This window comes from Mustela nigripes, chromosome 3, assembly GCF_022355385.1.
Source record: "Mustela nigripes isolate SB6536 chromosome 3, MUSNIG.SB6536, whole genome shotgun sequence".
In the NCBI taxonomy this organism is placed as follows: Eukaryota; Metazoa; Chordata; class Mammalia; order Carnivora; family Mustelidae; genus Mustela; species Mustela nigripes.
This window is the reverse complement of record NC_081559.1, coordinates 20946760-20972331: the sequence shown is the minus strand read 5'-3', so window position 1 is coordinate 20972331 and position 25572 is coordinate 20946760. Positions and strand designations below refer to the sequence as shown.

At 36.8% G+C, this 25572-nt stretch overlaps 1 protein-coding gene across 1 annotated transcript in view; it reads right to left on the bottom strand.

Moving 5' to 3' along the window:
* The window catches only part of CPS1 (carbamoyl-phosphate synthase 1), a 124111-nt gene that overhangs the window by 79471 nt on the left and 19068 nt on the right, over positions 1-25572 (bottom strand). The window contains exons 2-13 of the mRNA XM_059393414.1: positions 22145-22254; positions 17961-18105; positions 16572-16661; positions 14361-14417; positions 12122-12214; positions 9771-9860; positions 8197-8325; positions 7510-7616; positions 6518-6656; positions 5515-5592; positions 3795-3893; positions 1988-2083 (exon numbers count right to left, since the gene is read on the bottom strand). Of these exons, the coding sequence (XP_059249397.1) occupies positions 1988-2083; positions 3795-3893; positions 5515-5592; positions 6518-6656; positions 7510-7616; positions 8197-8325; positions 9771-9860; positions 12122-12214; positions 14361-14417; positions 16572-16661; positions 17961-18105; positions 22145-22254 (1233 nt within the window). The remainder of the gene's footprint in view (positions 1-1987; positions 2084-3794; positions 3894-5514; positions 5593-6517; positions 6657-7509; positions 7617-8196; positions 8326-9770; positions 9861-12121; positions 12215-14360; positions 14418-16571; positions 16662-17960; positions 18106-22144; positions 22255-25572) is intronic.

The following is a 25572-nucleotide window of genomic DNA, read 5'->3' as shown; positions in this document are numbered from 1 at the left end:
ATACATGCACCATCTGATTATTTTTAAATATTTAGCCCATAGGGGTGCTGTGTAGCTCAGTCAGTTCAACGTCTGCCTTAGGCTCAGATCATGATCCGCAGTCCTGGAATTGAGCCACGAGTGGGGCTCTCTGCTCAGTGAGGAGTTTGCTTCTCCCTCTCCCTCTGTCTGCCACTCCCCTTGCTCATGCTCTCCCTCTCTGTCTGTCTGTGTGTGTGTCTCTCTCTCCTTCTGTGTCAGATAAATAATAACAACTAGCATGGAGGACATGGGGAGATAGAGAGGAGAAGGGAGTTGGGGTAAATTGGAAGGGGAGGTGAACCATGAGAGACTATGGACTCTGAAAAACAATCTGAGGGGTTTGAAGTGGCGGGGGGTGGGAGATTAGGGGAGCCAGGTGGTGGGTATTATAGAGGGCACGGATTGCATGGAGCATTGGGTGTGGTGAAAAAATAATGAATACTGTTTTCCTGAAAATAAATAAATCAATTTAATTTTTAAAAAAATAAAAATTTAAAAAAATTTAAAAATAATAATAATAAAATCTTTAAAATAAATAAGTAAATAAGTAAATAAATATTTAGTCCACAAATTCATTTCTACTAACTTCCTCATTAATCATAATACTATCACAAATAATTTTTATTTGGTTAAAATATATAACTTCACCTAACAAATGTAAAGCACATAAATATATATAGGCTATGAAAATATTAATTCTTTATAAAGCTACCAACTAGGATAAAAAACCATAGGCTGCTTAATTGTATTTATAAAACCTGAACACACTTACATTGTATTCTAACCAATCTAAACCACTGGACATCCGCTAATTATATAAAAGGAAATTGAATCATAATACAATAAAATAAAGTACTCCTTGAAAACGTGCACAAAAAACATATGTGTGTATGTGTGTGTACTCATGCATGTATGGAAAAGGGCAATAAAATATAAAAATATATGGAAAGAAGAGTAACTAACCGGGGGCTGCATTCTATTTTTTTCAACAGAACTGTCAGGTGAAAATCTTTGTGTATAGCGTACGAATACAACAAAATGGAAAAAGAAAAATTCTGGCCAATTGTTTCTCTGTGTTTGTTGTCCTAGTCTCCCGCCACCTTGTCTGTGTGGCTTTCTCCTAGCCAGGTCTCTGGTGCATGGCTTGACACTACAAAGCCAGAGGCAAAGTCACAGAAAGCTCACATTGTCCCTGGATGGCTGATTAGCACCAAAATGAGGACTATCCAAGGAAATAAGGACACCAAAGAGAAGCCAAGTTAGCTCTTTCTTAGAAATACCTTACATATACAGTGAAATTTTTCTAAAGGTTTGTTTTGCTGACAAAGGGTTGGAGAGATCTTGAAAGACTTCAAAGGAACAGGGAGGGTGTTTTTCCCAATGTTGAGTATCCAATCCTCATTTCTACATGATAATCCGCCAAATTATTCTGTTCAGTCATCAACCCAAGTCATAAATGGTTAAATTGGGTCCCCTAGTGACAGGTAATAACTTCTAAAGCTGGGCAAAAGTCATCTGCTGCCTTTGCTCCATCAACTTAATCTTGCCATGTCAACCACAGAGATGCCTGAAGCATCCTCTAGAACATTTACAATATCTTACAGCACCAAGGATCCCCAAATTCCCTCTTTCACACAAAAGACAAATATATTTTAAATGCTCACTGCCTCAAAAGAAATGAGCAACATCTGTAAACATGGCTTTTTATGTTTTCAGTACAAATTGGTGGTAACAGGTAATTTTGGAGATCACTCTCACGTTCTTGATTTACGGGCGTGCAAAAAAGTTTGAGACAGTAGAAGATTTCACATGTGGTCTAAATTTCTTCAATGTAAGATGTGTGAGAAACTGTTAAGGAAATCAATTACAGTGACTTTGAAAAGAGGTAGTGTCATAAATCTAAATTTATCTAAATACTAATTAGACTCATTAAAGGAGTATATTAGTTCTTACAGAAACCTCTCACCTTCATGGCTTTTACAGCTTGTGATCCCGAGTAATCAAATTCACCTGCCTGACCAATGGACAGACCTCCCGATCCTAAGATAAGGACTTTGGAAACCTGTAAGCAATAAGAAAATGGCATTGCTCTGATTAGCAAGATGGGGAAAAGAGGCAATTTCAAGAGCAGGGAAGACTATCTATATTGTCCAGGTTTATATCGTGATTTAAAGTACAATGTTTCAAAAAACACATGAAGAAAAAGGCTAACATTTTAAATTCAAATTCAATTAAGTAACATATAATGTACTATTTCTTTCTGCAGCACAGGTCTGTGATTCATCAGGAAAAACACAAACAATTTAAAAATCTCTCATTTCAAAGCAATTTCCAATGGTCATGAAGTTTTTTTCACTTAGGTAAAAAATTTTGAGAAGAGGTCTACATTTTATTTAAAGATACATAAATATCTAAAAATTACTACATAAATATATATGAAAATCTACACATCTATGTGTGTGTGTGTGTGTGTGTGACAAGAATCTCTCTAAAACTTAAATGTATTACATTCAATACTCCGTTGGTTTCTTCTAGATAAAGCAGGACTCTGGGCCTTCCATAACAAATGAATGAAAACACAGAAGACAAGGGGCCCATGGATGCACCTTCATATTCACATTTTCACCTTTACTGTTTGTGCCAGAAATATTTACAGAAAAATGCAAGACGAAAAAGCTCATGTCTTGACAATATACTGACATTCTATAAATCATACATAGGATTCCAAGCAAATAATGATTCTTCTTATTTTTTAGCCCCAAGTGCTAAAGACTTCAGTGGAGAAAGATATTCCTGGTCACTGCAAAAGACAAGGACTTGAGAAGCTTGGTTTGCCTCAACAAATGCTTATTGGATGCCTACCACATGCGAAGGTGCTGCAAAATCCCAAATTATATCTTTTTTCCCCACCATTAAGAAAAAAAAAAGCATCTGAAGAACGTGAGTTGAGGTTCTGAGAAGAACACTATGCAGGAAGTACATGGGTTCTTTGCTTACCAAGAACCCACAATTTGATTCCACACGGAGTGGGTGGGCTACCTCCATCATTTCCATCTGAGGACAAGAGGCTACCATGGAAATCCTTAAAACAGGTCATCCAACTCAAATTATCATTTCATGTAAACATTTAATTCAATTACCTTTATTTATAAAAAGCCAATCTGTATATATATACTTGAAACTATATACACATTCTTCTAAATTTTATGTAATAATCATGTGGGTATATATGTAGTGTAACTTTGAAGGAAATGTGTAGAAATCTTATCATACTAACCTATACATTCACACAAAGAAGGACTCAAGTTTGTGCTATAGTACTCCTTATCTATTTGCTCTTAATAGGTAAAATCATATTTTTCTATTCACGATGACCAATAATAATTCTTTTAGTTGAAATAAAATTTCTGTCACCTATAATGAATGATTCTGTAATCTGAACTGTATCTGAATCATACCTAAAACTATAGTATATTAAGTAACAGAATGTGTCAAATTGTAAACTAAAATCCTATTGTTTATTAAATTATTGTATTACAAATTTCTAGAAGCAAACTGTAAAAGGTATAATTTTAAATCAAAAACATGAAAATTCCAGTGAACACACCAAGAACAGACCAAACAATTAGATGCTAAAATAATGGGTAATTAAAATATTACCAGTAGTCTTTTACAGACATTAAAATGGTTAACATCATTCATTTAAAAAATTATCATATGATAGAGAAAAAATCAAAAATACACAAACCAGAAAGGAATCCACATATACTGACCTCAACTCGAGATGCAACCAGAGCTGGTTTTGGTAGAACAGATGTAATTGTGGTACCTTTCCCTTTCTTTATCAGTGAGAAAAAAGAATCAAACAGGTACTGGAAAAAAAAAAAAATAGATCCAACTAGTTAGAAGCTATAAAACTCATAAGGTTGCTAGATAAAATATATACACCCAGTTAAATTTGAACCTCAAATAAATAATAAATAATTTTTTAGGATAAGTATTCATATACAACATTTGTTTTTTGCTTTTCTGCCAAAATTGGCAAAAACTAAATATTTACTACTATAAGAATTAGATCAAATAAACATTTCTCATTGTTCACTTCAAATCCTATCAAAAGCAAGTTTTCAGCAGACAATGAACATTTCAGATCATGCCTTCTGAGAATGTCATGCTTCATCCCCTTAATTATGAGTTATTTTCTTCTAAATGGATCCTTCTAAATAAAACTCTAGTTATACAAAAGAAATTAAAGCTATATTACTTATACATCCTAAAGTTAGAAATAACTAGATTTTGAAAATTTCTATCAGCTCAAAAAATACCTCCAAAGCTTATTCTTAAACTATACTAATGAATTTACTACTATTGTGTCACTAGACATGACAAATTTCAATTTCATTTACAGCTACCTGACAGGACCAAAAAAAAAGGGATTAAGCGCTACTTAATATTGCATATCTTAATTTCAATGTTCCTAATACGAAGTACTACTATGGGCAAAATATTTAAATTTGAAATTTGAAAAAAAAAATAGTATTCAGCATGTATTAGGCCAAAAAAATCCATGTAATTAAGTTTCTTTATGCATTTCATCATGGGCAGGTAATGTTATACGGATTTGAGGTATTAAGAATCACATCCTAAAAATATTAAAAAATGAACAGAACATATATATCTGAAAAGCCAATTCAGGAATGAGAAATAGAGTTTACAGAGGGAAAATTCCATTTCTCCTCATTTCACCTGGGTGTCTTTCGGGTATGTGCTGACAGGGCGGAGCTGTCAGCATTACTACTAGAGAGAGGCTTTAAGGTGTGGGAGAGGAAGTCACACCAGACTTTCCAGACTTTTCTGTGTCACCACAAGCTCTTGTTTGAAAAGGTGACCTTGAGCACTGAACCAAAAGCTCACACACACAAAATAAAAATATTTAAATTAAAAACAAAACTCCTCTAAGCATTTTTTCTGGTTCTTTTCTTAAGCCATCTGACTCATATATATGTGTGTGCATGCCCTCCCCCCTCCGAGTACCCCTGCCCTTCTTCCTTCTCCTGCTGCTGTTTATTCACTCTTCCTGGCTACACAACCAGTTGCCATAGGGATTTTTGTGAAGTCACAGATGGGGGATTAAAATTTCATTTCAGTTATGAGAACAAGAGAGCAAGAGGGAATTCATTTGCATAGTACAACAATTGTAAATTTCAGAACTAAATATATTAGAATGATAACGATTTAAATAAAAACAACATCGCGTCAGGTTTCTTCAGGGCTTTCCCACTTTAAATTTTAAAAAACACAGAAATTTCCTCCATGATATTCATGGGGAAATTTTAATGCAATATACATGTGTTATCAAGGCACTCTTCTTGAAAAATATTCTGTACCTAAATCATCTGAGGTGATGATGTTTGTTTCTCAAGTTTTCACATAAATACATTTCTGATTTTTTAAAAAAATTAAGTGTACAATAGGCCTCATGTCCTAACATACCTCAGTGTCTGTGGGACCCGGGCTGACCTCTGGGTGGAACTGTACGCCGAAGAAGGGTTTACTCTCATGCATAATTCCCTGAGAGAACAAGAAATAGGAGAAATTCCTTCTGTAACAATGACTGTCAACCAGGGCTATGTATTATTCAGCAGACAATAAAGTTCAAAGAAAAAAAAGAGTTAAATGCTCAAGGACATTCCAACAGCTAACAGTCATAATAAAAATAAGCCAACAAAGACTCAACCAAATGTGGTTCCTTCATAAAAACAACTGATTTGAGGGCACCTGGGTGGCTCAGTGGGTTTAAAGCCTCTGCCTTCAGCTCGGGTCATGATCTCGGGGTTCTGGGATCCAGCCCCGCACTGGGCTCTCTGCTCAGCGGGGAGCCTGCTTCCCCCTCTCTCTCTGCCTGCCTCTCTGCCTGCCTGTGATCTCTGTCAAATAAATAAATAAAATCTTTTTTAAAAAATTAAATAATTAAATAATTAAATAAATAGAAATTAAAAAATTTTTAAAAAAGAAGGAAAAAAAAAACTGATTTGGTCTATAGCCTTTGGGTGACCCCCTCCCAGGGTCTGTTCAGAATAAACTCAAATCTTCTTCTTATCTCCAACTCCTAGATTTCTTCTCTGAGGGTCTTCTCAAAGGCTACTTCAGAGCCAAGTAAGTCTCAGAGACCCACACAGACAGGCCCAAACAGATCTCCACCAGCTGTCCATTAGCAATGAACGTGGAAGACAGTCACTGATTAACCACTCAAAGAGGGTATCTCAATGAGCCAACTGATGAGAGAATAAGACAGAAGTAACTTTTTAAAAAGCAGAGGGTGATGGGAAATAAGCTATAAAAAGAGTTCTTACACATATTCTCTCTCTCTCTCTCTCTCTCTCTCACACACACACACACACACACACACACACACACACACGGTGTCTGGCTAACAGAGTATGAAAAGCCCTGCTTTACTCATTGCCAACTGAACAGGTTTATTGAGAGCACTCACCTCGTTGGTTTGGTCGTTGACATTCACAAAAAGTGGTTTCCAGCCAGCAGGAAGGGTGTTGTCCAGGGCATAGCCGTGATTCTGAGCAGTAATGAAAGCCTGTCTGTTTGTGAGATTCAAAACAGGTTGATTCTGCCCTCTGGAGAAAAAAAAGGAGAAAAAGAATAGGGAAAAGGAAAAGTGAAAACGATAAACACCTTCATTGTAAAATAGTGGATGAGAAAATCCTATTAAAATGTGAAAGTTTCAATTGCTTCGTGGAAATTACTTTGTGAAAAAAGTCACAGATTGTTAATCCCAATAATTTTAGCAACAAAAATCAATTCAGGAAGCTTTGCTGTGTGTTAAATACCAGGTCTATTAAACTTCTACAATCAGTACAAAGGGAGAACTGAGCTCATAACAAAAAGTTAAGAGTGGCTCATGAGCTTAACGGAGAGACAAATAACAATTTATGTTAAGGAAGATAAGTAATTTTAAAGCCAGAGGAGAGTTTTTGGGAAATGATAAAGAGATGACAACTCTGTCCTGAATAACTTTGAATTACACTTTACGAAGAGGGTGGACTATGGGGGAAGAAAGCGCCATGTTGAATAAACTGGCATCATGCAGGGTAAGGAAGCAAAATGGAGAGGATCTGAAGACTTCCTGGCTCTTGAGTCTTACAACGTTATCAGTACTCTGCTATTTAGCTTGGAAGGCAGAGAAGTTTCCTTTGGAATATCATATGATGGAGCATAATAACCTCGATTTATGCCAAGGGAAGGAAAATAACTTTAAACCACAGCAACATTATTGTTAGAGAAGGCTGCCTTTCAAAAATGCAATAAAAGTGGTATCGGGGAGTCAGACAACTATGAACCATGTAATAGTACAGTTATCTGGTTTTTTCTGAAGAAAATGGCACATAAGTTCTCTAAGGCTTTTGCAGTTAGTTATTAACGGTGTTTCAGAACCAGTTTGACCTGTAAACAGACGCAGAATTGTCTTACCTGTTGGGCATGGACATCTTGTAGGTTTTGGCACCAGCAGCCAGTCCTGTTATTAAATTTCCTGTACTGATTCCAAACAATGGCTCCTTGCGGTCACTCTCCAAAATCTAAATCAGGGAGAATTTTTATTAGCCAGGAGTACTGTTCCAAAAAAAAAAAAAAAAAAGATGCTGCCTCTGATGGAATAAAAATGAAACATCTCTTTTATTCTTAATTAAAAAGGTAAGGAGAATAGAATAAAAGGAGAATTGAATAAAAAGCTAGACTATAAATAAGAATATGACTGACAAATGTGTACCATTAGAATTTTTTAAAATGTACTTAATATTCAAACTAAACAAAACTTGATATTTCTTCAGAAACTCGAGGGTATTATAGGCCCCCAGGCCATGATGAGAAACATGAATTGCCATTTTACATTTGTATAGAAAGACACATTTGGAGATTGGACTCAAGCTCTCTTCACTTGAGGACACAATCCCAGTTACTCTGCCTGAAGAAAGGTTCTTTTTCCTCTGGGACCCTCTCCTCACTGGCTCCCCCCATACAATATCTGCTGACACTGCCTCAGAGGTCACAGATAGGAGCTAAAGAATATCTGAACACCTAAAAGAGATTCCAGCCTTTCCAGCTACACAGACTCCCTCCACCTCACGCAGATAGATACCACCCCCAGGTTTACTGCACCTTTTTGACATTCTGGATTAGTGGTTGTGCAAGAGCAGGGTTCCCCGGTCCTCCAGCAATTAAAAGCCCATCATACTCCATCTTGGTGAAATCATGATTCCAGGGAACTAAATGCACTTCAGCTCCTCGCTGGGAAACAAGGACAAAAATGATCAAGTCAATAACGGTGTTCTTGGCCAAAGTGTAATTCTGCTTAGACTTTCTCTTGACTAACCACTCCCTAAAGGGGAGGGGAAAATGGCACATAATTCAAATAAATAATGTTGAGTGAAAAATTCTTTGGTGGCTCCCTGTATTTTGTGTGATGTGTAGGAAGTCAGTGGTCAATAGAAAGTGGAGGAAAAAACATCACTGAAGTTTTGATCCTGAAAAAATTGATAACACATTTTCCCATATTTCAGGAGGCTTCAGAACCTAAAGAATTCCTGACTAGGCACTGAGTAATATTGGTCATTTTCACTACCTGTAGTAGAGAGAGTGGGAAAAAAAAAAAATCCATTTTCTGCAAAATTTAACTTGGTCCACCTCTTACATTTTTCAATTTTTTTTTTAATCTGACCAAATTTTCATCAGTCTTCTTTCCTAGAGTTTTCTCACACTATCTGTAGTATCTATACTCTGATAGAATAATTAGAACTTTTATATATAGAAGTGGACAGGAAAATATCTTTGATGGTTTCCCTAGAAGCATCTCCTGGGACAAGGATTTGAGGGTAAGAAGCCTATTTGGAAAGGTTTCTAAGAAAAAACACTAGAAAGTGACACTATGAGGCACCCCAATAAAGTATGCATTACCAAGCACTATGGACAACTGGAGTTTCGGCCCACTAGGGAACTCTGAGAGCCAGTGTAGACTACTCACTCTCGAGATAGTTCATTGACAGGGCAAAGGAGTTGGGATATTTACACACTGGTGTTCTCTAGTCATTGAATGGGACTGCTCCAAGGATCATTAATTCTGTGTTATTTCCTGCCTACCAGCAGGTTCCAAACATCAAGAGAGAGCCCTCAAGCAATGAAGTGCAGACATTGGATGGACAAAATGCCTTATAATGGTAAAATGAGAAGAAGATACAGAGAGGCCATTGACAGCATCTGCTACTGAAGAGTCGAATGCAAATTTGTGTTAATAAATTGACAAGAATTTGAAATCATGATTTGGAATGTGAAAGTTTGTACTATATTAGGGCATGATCCCTGCAAACATTTGGCACATGAGGAATGTAGTCCAATGGAGGAGTTCTCCAACTGACTCCAAATTTTGGGTCATTTCTAAACCCGAAGAAAGTAAACATGGCATGTCTCAGAATGTCAGTTAATCCATGGTAAGAACCATCATCATTCTTCTCTGTATTGGTGGCCCCTAAAGATTTTTTTAAAACATAGCCTACATCACTAATTTTAACAGGGATACAAGTGTTATTTTATAGATCAAAGACAACAAGAAGAGAGCAGATCCCCTGACGTTCCAAGGGGAATGCACAAGTTTTCTCTGAAACAGAGGAAGGAAATCAGTTTAACACTAAAGATCAATATTACAAATCCTCACCCTTGAGATGGAACACATCACTTACCTTTACTAGTAGGCGAATTACATTGTTTTTAATCCCACAGTCAACAGCTACCACTTTCGTGGGGTTTCCTTTGCCATACACTTTGACATCCTGCAATTTTGACAAGCAGAGCGTGAGAGGGAAGTACAAGCCATGAACAACACAGCAATATCGTAAACACATCTGGGGACGCTTTGCACTTATATTGGTAACAGACTGATTGCTAACTACTAGGGAATGACTGGCAGTTAACAGTCAATTTATCAGGCACAGAGAGTGCCACAAACTGTATCGTTTTTATGAGGGAAAGTGTACTTTGCTGTTTTATATAAAATGTTGATTATAGTAATAACAATGATCCCTAAGAAATTGGTCACTTCCATAATTGACAATAATCTCTCCCATGTTTTGCCACATTAACAACCAGTGGCAATGGAATTTTCAAGTGTTACTGGGTGATTCAGTACTAGACAGATGTGGTAATAGATACATCATGCTTTAAATAGCATTTGTTCCTCAACTTGCAGTAAAGTTTGGATGGGGCAGAGCTGTTGTGCATTAGGCTTCTGTAGTGGGGCTAATGGGTAAAATCAGTATGAGAGTCAGAGGATTGCTAAGCTAGTGTAGACCACTGCTCTCTTTAGGTTACCATGCGATCATTTGCATTCAAATGGTAGACTCCATAAAAGGATCCCTGAGCATATCATAATCATTACCTACAGCTAAAGCACTGCTTGGAGTCAGATCCATTTTCACAGGCATTTACCCAAGAAGCAGTTCCCCCAAAGTCATAAAAGGAGAAATAATAGAAACGGAGAGAAAGCCTAGAGGGCTGGGTGCCCACACTGATTACAGCTTCGAGAATTACCTAGTATATTCTGAATTTAGGGTGATTTCAATGTTTCCAAAAGATTTTAGATGAAAGTTGCAACCTGGATATTTGAAAGAGCATTTTACTTTAACTGAAACATCAGCTCTCCACTCTCCACAAATTCTAAAGGATGGGAAATCATAATCCTTAGACCGTACTTGAAAAAAATATCTATAAAGTTTGTCACGATTTTTTTTTCCCTGCTAACTATTCTAGAGAAAAAGTGCTCAATTCTTTCCATGATCTGGGGAAATTATTTCTGAGCTGATCCATAAATGCTAGAGATAATCTCTCTCATCGGATAATTTGAAAAAGTGTGGATTTATTTTTAACCTTAGGCTTCTCCTACAACATAAAGCACTATTACCATCTAGTTGTAGCTACATCAAATTGCAGTTACAAGACAATAAATTAAGCTATCATCCATATCAAAACAAAACACACAGAATATATATAATCTGATAAAAATATGCATTTTAGCACAGCTACAATGTAATTATTCAATTCTGCTAGCATTAAGAAATGGGGTCAGTTTTCACTATTGCGATCTCTCTCTTGATCTGACATAGATAAAAATACAGACAGGCTCCTTTTTGCTGGTCTGTACACAAATACATTATATACTCTCCATACAGAATGACAGCAGTTTTAAGGAAGACCTCACAGACACGTGAATATGTGAATTTACATTATGACTCTTGAAGAGAAGAAATGTATTATGCACTGGTTTTAACCTTATTACCACAGAATTCTTTTTAAGGTGACTTTCTCTAGGTCAGTGTTCCTTACATGTGGAAAATGCTGCACTAGATCCTCAAGGTAGTTCTCAATACTAAAAGGAAAAATAGCCCTTTTTCATACTGTCTCAAATGAAATCACTTCACAAGGGAACATATAGAAACACCTACAGGAAAAATAGTATGGGCAAATTTTACAGTTAAAAACCAGGGAATATTGCATATGGCATGATCAAATTCCAAATATATAAGCAATTACATATCTAATTTAAAATTCGCTGTCTTTAACAACTCCTATTTCTCAGGTTTCGGCATCCTGTGAATCGTGTTTGCATCCAGCATCAGCACCACGGTCAGTACTGATCGGCAGGGACCCATCGTTCTGGTCCCCGATTCCATGTGACTAGGCGTAGGGACCGGAATACCAGATAATATCAACATGTGTTTTCTCTGAAACCGACATGCTCTTAGTCAGGCGATTTTCAGCCTTTTCATAACATTTTCTTAAGGAAAGGCCCTGGTGCCCGGAAGTTCTCACAGCTGGAATTCTTCATGAAATGTTATTCTCCACAGTCATTCTGATTGATGCTGGATTGCAGCAGGTAAAATTTACTAACTTTAAATGCACTGATTTGTAATATATATTTTAGCAGCTATGAGATCTTTTTTCCCTCAAGTCTGGTGCTTCAGGATGAAGACCTCGGCCTACGTGAAGATTTTGATATAAGAAATAAAACTAGAAAATGTGAAGGGAAATCTCTCACCTTGGTTGAAACCTCAGCGATCAAATTCTGCTTATTTGGATCCACGAAATCCACAGGCTGACCTTCAAATTCAATCTTCCCAAGCATGGTACCCTATCAAAGAAAAAAATTAGACAGTTCAAAGGGAGTACCAGGCAAGGTGCTGACAGGATCCATTCACAGGGACTTAAACGACTGCTCCAAGATCTAAATGTCTTTATAATTACTTAAAACCATCAGCAGAAGTTCCTCATCTTCTCAAACTGGAAAGATGAAGTAATTTGTACAGTACATTTTGAGAAACACTGTGGAATGTACAATTCTTTTTTTTTTTTTTTTTAAGGTCCGAGACTGGCCCTTGGAGTAAGCAAATTCTAAAGGCATCAGAATTCAGGTCTCTAAGTTTCAGGCTGCTGCAAATTAGAGCATTTAGGGTACCTATTCCCTTAGTGCACATGACCTAAAGATAGTTCAGTGGCAACGTGGACAAAACAATCTTTTGAGAAGAAAATAAGAAATCTAAAAACAGAAGAAAATTGAAAAGAAGTATTAATTATATGATGATAGTTAAATTCATTTACAAAATGATATAAAGTGCTAGGTAAATCACAACCTTTGAAAGTAGCATTGAAAATGTTCACTGTTTTCGGTTGTTCATGTCCTGGTGTCCCTAAGGCCCTGCACTTTAAAGAACGTTCAGACCTCTGTGAAGTTTTCACAGATTAGCCTTGCTAGCCTGAACATGGCAAATGTTTTCTTATTATTAGCTATGTCTTGAGATTTACTTATTTGTTAGTAAGTCTAGCTTTATCTATTTACAAAATAGCATATTACAAATCAAGACTTTATTGGAGGAGGGGAATCAAGATAATTCATTGATTTGCCTCTCTCCAAGGAAATCACTGCATTGGAGGAAAGGGAAGAAACTTTTGTTTCCTTCTGAAATATATTCCTTAAGGAAAGAATTAGTCACGTGAGAATGAGTGAGGGTAGAAAGCGCCAGTAGGTCATTCTCATTAACATCTATTCTCGGGAAAATTACGGAGGAGGAAGTAAAATCAGAAGTAGAGTGGAAGGGCTGTGTCAACTCTCATTGTCTTCCTTCTGGTCACGGGTGTGTGACCGTTTTCAGAAAGCCATTCTTTCTGCTTACAGAGATCCTATGTCAATATACATTCTAACAAGGAAACCACATATTTTCTTGAAGAGTCTATTTCACTTTGAAATTGTATCATTTCTTTTTTCCTTTTGGTTTCTTTAAAGATTTTATTTATTTGAGAAACAGAGTGAGAGACCATGGTGGGGAATGCAGAGGGAGGAGGAGAAGCAGACTTCCTGCTGAGCAGGGACCCCCCCACCCCACACAGGGCCCAAGGTCATGACCGAAGGCACACGCTTAACAAACCAACTGAGCCACCCAGGTACCCCATCCTTTTTTAGGTAATATGATTCAATGAAAAACTTTAACAGCATTTGGGGAATTTAGTTAAAATTGATGAGGTAAAGTTTCTTTCTGCTCTGGGATATGAAGGTTTTATGTAAGAAAAAAAGAAAAATTAGTACCCTCCTCTTACAACCGATGAAGCAAGCAGATGGTAATGAGATACTCTCAAAAGGAGGGGTTGGACTGTTCAGCAATCAGATATGCAAGCAAAAGATACACTTATCTTTCATCACCTTGGTCATTGGTACAGTCTCAAGAAAGACTATACAATTGAGGTAGCGTATGCAGGGCTCATTAGACACACCCATGAAATATAACTCATTAATTTCACAGATAACCCCTCCAAGAAGACTAAACAAATAACAGCACTAATGCTGCACACTTCCTGGTTTGCTTCTTTCAGCAGGTCAGTATTGAATTGAGGCAAAGTTGTTATGCACCTGATTACCTTCTCCACTGGGCTCACTACCCCTGTCACGTGGGCTGACTTAGGCCTTGACTCTCTGGCATAGTGAATACACAGTGGGCATTCAATAATCTGCTGTCCATCCAGCAACAAACATCCCACTCAAGTATTCAGTTTTGAAAATGACATCAGAGATAGTAAAACAAGATGACAGAGGCCCAAATGACAAGAAATTGGTCAGATTTGTTCTTTCACATATTGTTGGGTTCCTCAAGCACTGAGAAAAAATAGAATATATATTTTTTCATTTATAGAGCATATAGTAGATAAACCATATATATGTAAACAGGGAGAGAGAGAGAGAGAGAGAGAGAGAGAAACATTGAGTTGGCTAAAGATGATGATCATACCTTATCCCGAATTATTTTGGTCAGCATTCTTGTATCCACTCCATAAATTGCAGGGACCTATAAGAAAAAGAATTCGTAGTGACAGTGAAATTGGAGGAAATTAGATCCAGCATATTGTTTTCAAGTTATAAACTGAGATCATCTATCTTCTTTTTTATTTTGTTCATCATCTATCTTCTTGAGCAGTAAATAATTTCCCTCCTCCTTCTTTTCTCTGGCCCAGGGTGACTGTGTTGTCAGAACACGGTAAATTGCTGTTCCACTTGGGAACAGGACTCTTAATACCCAGGTTCTTCCTCAGAATAAAAAATGAGAAATTCTGAACATCAATCTTTTGCTACAGTATTGTTTCTTTTTACACAGGATAGTAAATAGGCAATGCTACATATTTATATATATAACATGCATTTATGTATATAAATAATGGAGTTTGTGAATTTCCTAAGCAATGATATGTAAAGACTATGAAAATCCACATTTGGAGCCAAATGCTCTGGCTACCTACTAGACACTCAACACATTTTTCTGAGGATGTTTATTTTTTTTTTTAAAGACGTTATTTATTTGTTTATTTGACAGAGATCACAAGTAGGCAGAGAGGCAGGCAGAGAGAGAGAGGGAGAAGCAGACTCCCCGCCGAACAGACAGCCTGATGCTGTGCTTGATCCCAGGACCCTGGGATCATGACCCTAGCCAAAGGCAGAGGATTTAACCCACTGAGCCACCCAGGCTCCCCTCTGAGGATGCTTATTAAGTAGTCAGACTCTAATAAGATTTCCCACCTGATTAGGAAATCAGGCAATATAACCATTTGTTTTCTTTTCTTTTCTTTCTTTTTTTTTTTTTTTTTTTTTGAGTAGTTTGAATAGAGACAGATGTGGTAAAATAAAGGGACAGTGAGTTAGGAAACAGCAAAATAGGTTCTAATTTCTTTTCTTCTACCATTCGTCTGAGTGATGTTTGAGCAAGGAGTTTTTATTCACCTATACACAGAAGGAGATGAACTGGTTACTATCTTAGACCTTTTTTTTTTCTTTTAAAGATTTTATGTATTTATTTGAGAGAGAGATTAAGAGAATGGTGGACAGGAGAGGCAGAGGAGAAGGAGACCTTCTGCGGGGCAGGGAGTCTGACATGGGATCAATCCCAGAACCCTGGGGTTATTGACCTGAACCCAAGGCAGATGCTTAACCAACTGAGCCACCCAGATGTCCCTATCTTAGACCCTCTTCTAGTCTATATGTCTGTGATTACGAAAGAAGATTCAAAGAACATTTTAAAAACTAACAAGTCATGGATGAAGTTTATACTCAGACCATTAGATCTGACACAGAGCAGCTGTAATATCAGTTGCCTAGTGACACAAAGGAAACATTAAAAGGAGGGTGTCCTAAATGACCATTACAAAAATTAGCTGTCTAGGTAATGGAGGTAAATTTGGATAATGGTTGAGAATGAAATAGTAATGATTCAGGTAGTGAAATAGATGCCTTGTTCTCCCCTTTAAAATTTAGAAAAAAAATGAAACCCAGGAAGTCAAAATCAAGATTCCTTGATTTTCAGAAAGAAGCAACATATAGCCTCAGTAGGTTAATGCTCATTGGTGTGGCAGAGCTTTCTTAGAATAATATTCTGTCAGGTAGAGGCTCCAAAGCGACAGAAAACAGCTACGGCAACACTAGAGATGAAGTCAAATATAGCAGGTCCCTTAACTTTAAGTACGTCTGAGATTCAAACCAGGAGAATCCTCTTATTTGATTAGAACAATAATACTTAAACTAAGGAAAGTATAAGATAAGGTTTATAACACTTTTCAATTACCACTTCAAATAGGTTATATCTAATTATATGTCATCGAGTCGTAATGTTTAAGCCAAAAGAAACTTAGCAATCTGTTTATCCTCAAAAGAGTTCACGATTTGGAAAATATGGTATGATTACATGATCTGCATAAAATCACACAGCTAGTTAACGGTAAAGCCGGTCCGAGAACCCACGACTCAAGTTACATATCACAATCGTGGGTATAAGGGATGGGAAAATTAAGTGGTTCAAGAAAATAAAAAAAATCTAAAATGTTCTCTAGGCTCTTTCCCCAAAGAGAAATGCTACCAAGCCTGTGCGAGTGCCACCTAGTGGATTAAACTAAAAATGTGTGGCCCTCAGTATTTCAGAAGAGAATTGGTCCAGACAGGACAGCCTTTTTCTCACCTTTTCTTCCTGTAGCCACTGCCCGAGACTCTTGGTAGCCAGCCAGTGGTGGTAGTCATTGCTGTAATTCAGCACCAGCAAACCTGCAACCTAGAAAGACAGGGAGTTGGGGTGAGCAGAAAATATTATCCAACTCTTGTGACTTGTTTTACAAGTCCATTTGCAATTTTTAAAAAAAAAAAAAAAGCTTGAGAGATGGAGAGGAGAAATGAGTGGGGGAAATCCGAGTGGGAGACAAACCATGTTCTGAGAAACAAACTGAGGTTTGGGGGGTTGGGTGAGCCTGGTGGTGGGTATTAAGGAGGGCATGTATTGCATGGAGCACTGGGTGTGGTGCATAAAAAAATGAATTTTGGAACACTGAAAAAAATTAATAAAATTTTAAAAAGCTTTATTATATCCACTGATTCAAGGCTTAAAATTCTGGAGACTTGAAGAAAAAAGATGATCAATAATTTTCTCTTAAAAAACATCATTGTCACCTTAATTACCATGTCGAGGAATATTCTTACCTCATTTGCCAAATCCTGTGACTAAGCTAGGTCCCCCATGTCAGCACCCTGGTACTTTTTCTCCATGGTATTTACCAATAATCTAATTAATGATTAGATTTCATTATCTTCCTGTACATTAAACAAAGGATACATAATTGTCGATCTACATTTAAAGGAGACTGAATATATGGGGGAAATTGTGAGAAATAGAATTGAGCTAAATGATCGGTCCAAGTCATTCAAAAATACAGTGGGGAAAAAAATAGAGTGATGAATTTGGATTCTACATTTTTTAATTGTTTATATGGTCCACATTCTTAATACTATCCAAATTTATCTTGATTAGGAAAACTTAATGTGTTTACTTTTAGACTGCATATAAGCTATCTTTTATTCAGCCCCTAAATAGGATAAGATTAAAAGGCAAATACTTGATACAGAGTGGATTACCAAAGACCTTTTAAAAGGTAATTCATCACCATTTCTTGTAGCATACTTGTCATTTAGACTTATAACAACATCTTTCCAAATTAAACCAAATTTCATCCAAGGCATTAAGAGTAAATGCAAAGTGCCATGAAAAATGAAATTCAAAATTATGTCATGTTAAAAATCATTCCCATAATACACAGGAATAAGGTTGAGAGCACGAATTTAATGGGTTGTCCTACAGTATTGAGGAGAAACTTTACTCATCCTGGATTCTTAAAAATAAATCAACTATCCCCCCCTCCAACTGCGACTTTTTACTTTTTTTTTTTTTTTTTTAAGTAGGTTTCGTGCTCAGGGTGGGGCTCAAACTCACAACCCTGAGATCAAGGGTCTCATGCTCTAGAGACTGAGTCAGCTAGGTGCCCCAAATTGAGACCTTTTAACTAGTCATCACTGGCACTACCTTAATTCCATCAGACTCCAAATACTTGCTAAGTCCCAGGCCATCCACTGCGGCAGTGTCAGGGGCTCCACCATTCCCAATAATGGGATTGGCCATGGTGAGAATCTGTCCCTTGTAGGCAGGGTCAGTAATAGCTTCCGGGTACCTGAGTAAAGAAGCCAAAAAATTACCAACGACAACAACAAAAATGTCTGTAACCACAAAACTACAATCTACAGACACACTCTTAACTACTGAATCCTCGGAAATGAGAGAACATTAATTTTAAAACCTATAAGGCTGCATCTAGATTTTAGCAAATCTAAAGAAATTTTATGATCAGATATAAAAATGTATCGCATCATCTGACTCATATGAAAAGTCAAACTGACCTTTAAAAAAATTTATTTTTTCATGTGAGTATAGCTTACAAACAACGTTACATTAGTTTTAGGTTTACAACATAGTGATTCAATTTCTCTATATGTTATGATCTGTTCTCCACAAGCATAGCCCCCAGCTGCCATGACACAAGACTATTATAATTCAGCATCACTGTATTTCCTTTGTGGTGCTCTTTATTCCTGTGACTTATTCATTCCATAACCGGAAGGCTGTACTTCCCACTCCCCTGCCCGCACTAGCCCATCCTCTCCCACCCACTCCCCCTTCCCTTTGGCAACCATCAGCTTGTTCTCTGTATTTATGGGTCTGATTCTGCTTTTAACCTAAACTGACTCATAAGTACTAAGACATATTCTTATATAATCTTCAATCCCTAAACTTCTTAAACTTTTTAATCCCTTGAAAAATTCCTTCATAGGGAATGAAGGAATTTCTAAAAGATTGTCCTAGTTAAAGTTTTCAGGTATCCTGAAGTTTCCCCTTGCCTTCCAGACACGAATCCAAACTGGTATTTACTATTAAGGGCTGCCAGTTTCACCAAAATATTAATTGTCAAAAATGTTTAAGTTTTTTAAAAAATAGTTTTCAGGAACCTTGAAGACTATCCTGATTACATCGCTGGTGACTGCATGGGTGTCTATGTTTATTAAAATTCATTCAACATTTAAAAAGACTGAGTTAATTTCTGTGGCAGAATTGCCCAAAAATATAAAGGCTGTTGGTTTTTATTTTAAAGTCTGGAGAAAGGGAAAAATAAGAATACATATATTCCCTGAGAGAATTACTTAATATAGTTGTTTTTCAAAACAGTTTTAGAAAGAATTATACAAGTTTGAGAGTTATCAACTTAGAAAAGAAAATCAGTCCCACAAAAATTGCCCTGAACCACTTCTGACTTCTAAATCAAAAGATTCCGAATAACTGTTTTAAAGTACTGGCATAGAATTAGGGAGAAATGCATTAGATCTTCATTTTATTTTTTTTTTTTTTATTTATTTTTTTTTTTTAATTTTGTATTTTTTATAAACATATATTTTTATCCCCAGGGGTACAGGTCTGTGAATCACCAGGTTTACACACTTCACAGCACTCACCCAAGCACATACCCTCCTCAATGTCCATAATCCCACCCCCTTCTCCCAAACCCCCTCCCCCCGGCAACCCTCAGTTTGTTTTGTGAGATTAAGAGTCACTTATGGTTTGTCTCCCTCCCAATCCCATCGTGTTTCATTTATTCTTCTACCCACTTAAGCCTCCATGTTGCATCACCACTTCCTCATATCAGGGAGATCATATGATAGTTGTCTTTCTCTGCTTGACTTATTTCGCTAAGCATGATACGCTCTAGTTCCATCCATGTTGTCGCAAATGGCAAGATTTCATTTCTTTTGATGGCTGCATAGTATTCCATTGTGTATATATACCACATCTTCTTGATCCATTCATCTGTTGATGGACATCTAGGTTCTTTCCATAGTTTGGCTATTGTGGACATTGCTGCTATAAACATTCGGGTGCATGTGTCCCTTTGGATCACTACATTTGTATCTTTAGGGTAAATACCCAATAGTGCAATTGCTGGGTCATAGGGCAGTTCTATTTTGTTCCTCAAAATGTTGAAAATAGATCTTCATTTTAAAGTTAAGAATGTATTCTCAATTTTATGATCTATATATATATATATTAATATATATGCATATATATCACTCTCATTCTGAATATTAAGAAACATTATTCCAGTAAATACCAGGAGTTATCTGTAGCTATTCCATGCCCTGGAATACAGTGTAAGTGAGGCTTCCCCGGACCCTACCCACCCCACCGACCCCCTCGCCCTCTGACCCACGCTCACATTTTCACTTTCTGCAGAAAGAGTTAAACCAAATCTTTCTTGTGGATTACTACTGGTAATGAATTTAGGTGCTGAGGGGGACAGAATCAACAACCTTGAAACCAATAAAGTTGAACTCGGGCAATAGTCAACATAAATTCTTCAACCCCATCCAAGACAAAGTCCTCCCAGAACTACTTTTGTCAACAAAACACTTAGTCTTTCAGCTCTCCAACCCCTGAGGAGACTAGAGTGCTGTAATATTTATCCACACCTCCATCAGCTAATTTCTCAGATGCCTCTCACCTGTCAGGAACTGATAATTTTTTAACCAAGGCTTACACACAATATAAATGCATTTCTTGAAGATGAAAAACAAAATAACCCCTTTAATTATCAGCCACCTTACTGAGCGAGACACACAATGAATGAAAGCAACAATTCTCAATGGAAAATAGGCTCTGTGGACTAATCTTATTAATGAATGCCTTTTCCTACATCAAAAACATCTTTAATTAATTTAATTTTACTTCCCTTTCTTCTTTCTCTCCATAAAAGAACTGACCATTCCCTTTAAACATATGCTTACAATACTCTCGCTGCAAGTGAATAAATACAGCTTGTCCTAGAGAACTGCAGTGTTAGAAGCAAATTAATCCATCAGGTCCTGTTTGACTTTTGTGATGTGACAAGATTTATTACCCATAATCTATCACAGAGAAGAAAACTCCAGTGCCCTCCATCATTCTGATCTATATTAAACAGTTGTTTGTTGGCAGGTATATTAACACAGCTAGTAATTAGTGCTGTCGGAAAGCTTAAATAATTGCCTGGTGAAGCAAAACTTTGCAAACAGCTTTCATACACTGTAATTTAATGTTCTCACCAGTGGAACTATTTTAAAACCCACCTAATATTCTTCATTTCAGACAGAGCCAAGAGTTTAGAGAAAAATGTATGTTAATAATATAAAGGAAGTTTCGTCAGTTAATAACTTCCATATCAGTTAACCCAACATCCCTGTCTTTATAAGGTTAACGGAATTTTCCTAAAAGAACTTCCAAAGAAGTTTAGTTCATTGACTCTCTAAGGGAAACCTCTTGAAACCATCCAGTCATATTTTTTTAAAGGACTCATAGATTAGTTTTTTTTTTAATCCCCGCTATAAATTACTGTCTAATCCAGGTCCCTCATTTTATATGTGGAAACTAGGATTCAGAAAGGTTAAGTGATTTTCTCAATATCGCGTAACCTGTTAGCATTGAAAATTAGACCAGAACTTCAGCCTTCCTGTTCCCAGAGAACAACCATTTGTTGGTCAATAAGGACAGCTAGGTGATTTCTGCAGCATCTCTGATCTTTTTGCTGCACACCTATTAGCAGATCTTAAACACTGACTTGGGTCTCAATTGATAAATTTTGGAACCATCAGATCAATGAACCTGCTCTCCCTTTGATTACTTTAAGACAATAAACGGACCTGTTATTTCACCTTTCTTACTAGCGTGTGAAATTACACAGAATACCTAAGAACTTTCTCAGCTCCTTATGGTACTTCATATCAGATCTGCAAGGTTGATTCTTAACTTCACTAAAGCAATGGCACTGGACTGTGCTATCCATCCCTTCCTTGCTTCAATTTCTACCTTAATCATATCCATACCTTCTCCGACAGAAGCCATTTAAGTAATCTCCTATGACTTGTGTCCTTGGGCTCTAGGTTTCTAGAATTAATTTTATGCTTTATTTTTCAGGGGAAAACCAGTGTCCATGTTCTCTTTCATTTACCACGGCAGGGAGGAGTTTGTTATCTATGCTGGAAGAGACGACTTCGAGCACAGGGCAACGGCAAGCTCATGTGTAGTCTTACTATGATGGGATGATTTCAGTTTTCCACCATGACTAAGACCATCTAGTTAGTCCTCTACATAGAGGAAGAAGAAAACCTTGGTGCCCGAGCATTACTCACCCTCCCAGGCCCGTGTTAAAAACCACTTCACCAGCGACAGAGGATGGATGGCCGAAGGAGTAGCCTTTCATCTTAGTTCCATCTTCCAGGACAATGTGTGCTGTCTGTGCCTAAAGAAACAGACACATGAATCTGAGCGGAATACAAAATACGAGGCAAAACGCATTGAAAAATATCCAAAGGTACAATACACAAACTCACACACTCATTAAATAAAGGTCCAGTATATGTGATGAAACCATACTGCCTACATTTGGAGTTTCTCTCCTGCTCCTTGGCACTTTTCTTCAGATGTATATCTCTTGTCCCTGGCAGGTGTTTTATTTTGTTTCACTTGCAAGAGGAACTGAAGCATGTTGATACATTGTCTATTCTAAGTCTACTTGTAGAATTATCGACAATCCAGGAATACTTCAGTTGAGCTGAAATGCTGTGTGTCTATCTTTTTCCCCTTAATATTCCATAGCTTTGCTCAAGGATAGCTTTAAGGGAACTCATGAGTTTGCAAAAACTTTGTGTATCGTACCGTACAGCTCATCATCACTCTGGGGTTTAGAGCTAGAAGGAATCTTAAAGATTATCCATCAAATCCCCCAGAGTGTTCCAGAGAGCTCTTGTGTTTCTTTCTTTCTTTTCTTTGCTTTCTTTCTTTTTTTGAGAGTTCTTATGCTTGATGGAGTTGTCTGAAGGGCCGTCCCTCTACACTAGCTTTATGATCATAAAGAAGTCAAAACTTTATCACTCAATTAATACTGATACAAAAGCAAGCAGTATGAAATATCTAAATATAGATCATATTATATTTTTTAGTAGAGTTATTTATATCCATGTCTGGTTCTCTCTTTAGAATATAAGGCATTCTGAATTTGATCACTTCACCATACTAATCTTTGAACAGCTTCTATACAATCCTTGGCTAAGAAGAGGGACAATGAGAGAAACTTATCTATGAATCAGGCATCAGCCACTCTTCCAAAATACTCTAAATGCTATTGTTGAAACAATTTATGTCAAATTTCATTTCCATAGAAGTTAGGGAAGAGAGAAATGTGTTAAAGTATACTTTGGGAGGCAAAATATAGACTCGGTAAGAAACCACAGGGCAAAATAAGTGGAATGTGATCTTTAGAATAAATATAAAGAAAAACATCTCTGCAAGAATTGAGGAAACATTATTAATTTTTGGCATAGTATTTTTAAGATTGAAGATACCATTGTGCTTATATTTAAGAGTCCTTTTTAAAAAAGATGCATATTTAAATACTTAAGGATAAAATACCATGATATTTATGATATCTGAAATTTCCTTTGAAATATTCAGGGATTAGGGCGAATTGGTAGGGATATGAAATACATTCCGCCATAAGCTAAAATTGTTGGAGTAAGGGAAATCAGCGTGCTGTTCTTTCTGCAAAGATTAAGTGCAGCTCTTAAAGAAGAACCAAGATGCCCTTCAACGGACGAATGGATAAGGAAGATGTGGTCCATATACACTATGGAGTATTATGCCTCCATCAGAAAGGATGAATACCCAACTTTTGCAGCAACATGGACGGGACTGGAAGAGATTATGCTGAGTGAAATAAGTCAAGCAGAGAGAGTCAATTATCATATGGTTTCACTTATTTGTGGAGCATAACAAATAGCATGGAGGACAAGGGGTGTTAGAGAGGAGAAGGGAGTTGGGGTAAATTGGAAGGGGAGGTGAACCATGAGAGACTATGGACTCTGAAAAACAATCTGAGGGGTTTGAAGTGGCAGGGGGGTGGGAGGTTGGGATACCAGGTGGTGGGTATTATAGAGGGCACGGATTGCATGGAGCACTGAGTGTGGTGAAAAAATAATGAATACTGTTTTTCTGAAAATAAATAAATTGAAAAAATTTTTAAAAAAAGAGAAGCATAGGAATTCTCTACTTTCTTTCGCTCACATTTTTAGGACTGCTCTCATGGTGCCTAATCCTTTCGTACCCTGCCACTCACCCCCACTCCCACCACACATACACACACACACACACACACACACACACACACACACACCAAACTTGATACACAGCAGAAGCTTGGGAAGTGATTTCTAGACCTGGGTTACTACACTCCTTTAGATCTGCAACATGTATTCAGCTTTTCAGGTGTTAAAGTGGAAAAACTTGATTATTTTTCTATAGTAGTCTTCTCTGTAGAAATGCAATGCCTCTTTTCGGTACAAAGTACACAAATCTTTTGGCATTTGAATAACTGCTCATTAATGTATAAAGTAGTGTTTGATCATCTTTAAACCAATATAATCTGTGCCTAAATATTGTTTATGTGAGGGTATGCATACACATCAACTTATATTTACACACAAAATAATTCAGTATTTCCTAATAAAATTGATATGTTTAAGATACTTATTTCAACAGGAAAGTTCTGTTTTTTTGCAACTGGAGGTACAATGCATGGATTTCAAATTTATATTTCTGAGAAAGATTAAAGTGCTGGACTGCTCACATATGTGTTTCTGTGTGCAAGTCCGTATGTGTGGCAGAGTTAGCCAAAAGAATTTTGTCCTTTAGTTGGCTTATCAAATAATCTTTGAGACAGTTTTGTTTCATGTATAGCCTTGGAACTAGTGTTCGAGATCTCAAGCTTGATACTTTATCTTTGAATAGTTATGGTTTATCCTCTTAGCAACTAAACGAAAAGAGCTTTTGGAATTTAAGAAACAAAACAGATGAACATAAGGGAAGGAAGGAAAAAATAAAATAAGATGAAAACAGAGGGAGACAAACCATAAGAGACTCTTACCTATAGGGAACAAACTGAGGGTTGCTGGAGGGGGGAGGGGTGGGGATGGCAACACTGGGTGATGGGCATTAAGGAAGGCAATTGATAGAATGAGTATTTGGTGTTATGTGCAACTGATGAATTACTAAATTTTGCCCTTAAAACTAATAATACAGTGTATGTTAACTAAACTTAGATTTTTAAAAAAAAAGGCTTTTAGAATTACTTGGCACAAAGGAAACCACAAGTGATTAATGTAGTATGAGTGATGTCAAGTTCTGAGTTCTGCTTCTGTATATAGGAAATCAACTTTGCATGTCCCTTCTTCTCATAGCATGATTTTCTTACTTTGCATTTTATTTTAATTTACCAACTATTGGTTATTTATGATTGAAGACAGGGGTTGATGGTTTTAGGAAGAGTGATAATGTTCAGTGTATTGTTGAAGATTGTTACAAGCTAATCAAATGTCTATGGTGATGGTTCTCAGTAGGGATATTTTTAATGGGAAATTTCCCTAGGTAGCTCTGACATGTTTCACTAGGTGAAATTCTTTGGTCCAAGTAATGAAAATTCACTGTCAAAAAAGTATTTTCTCCTCAAAGTATTATTTTCTGTTCTTGAGGAAGTCATGTGTAACCTACATGCTTTCACAAAATG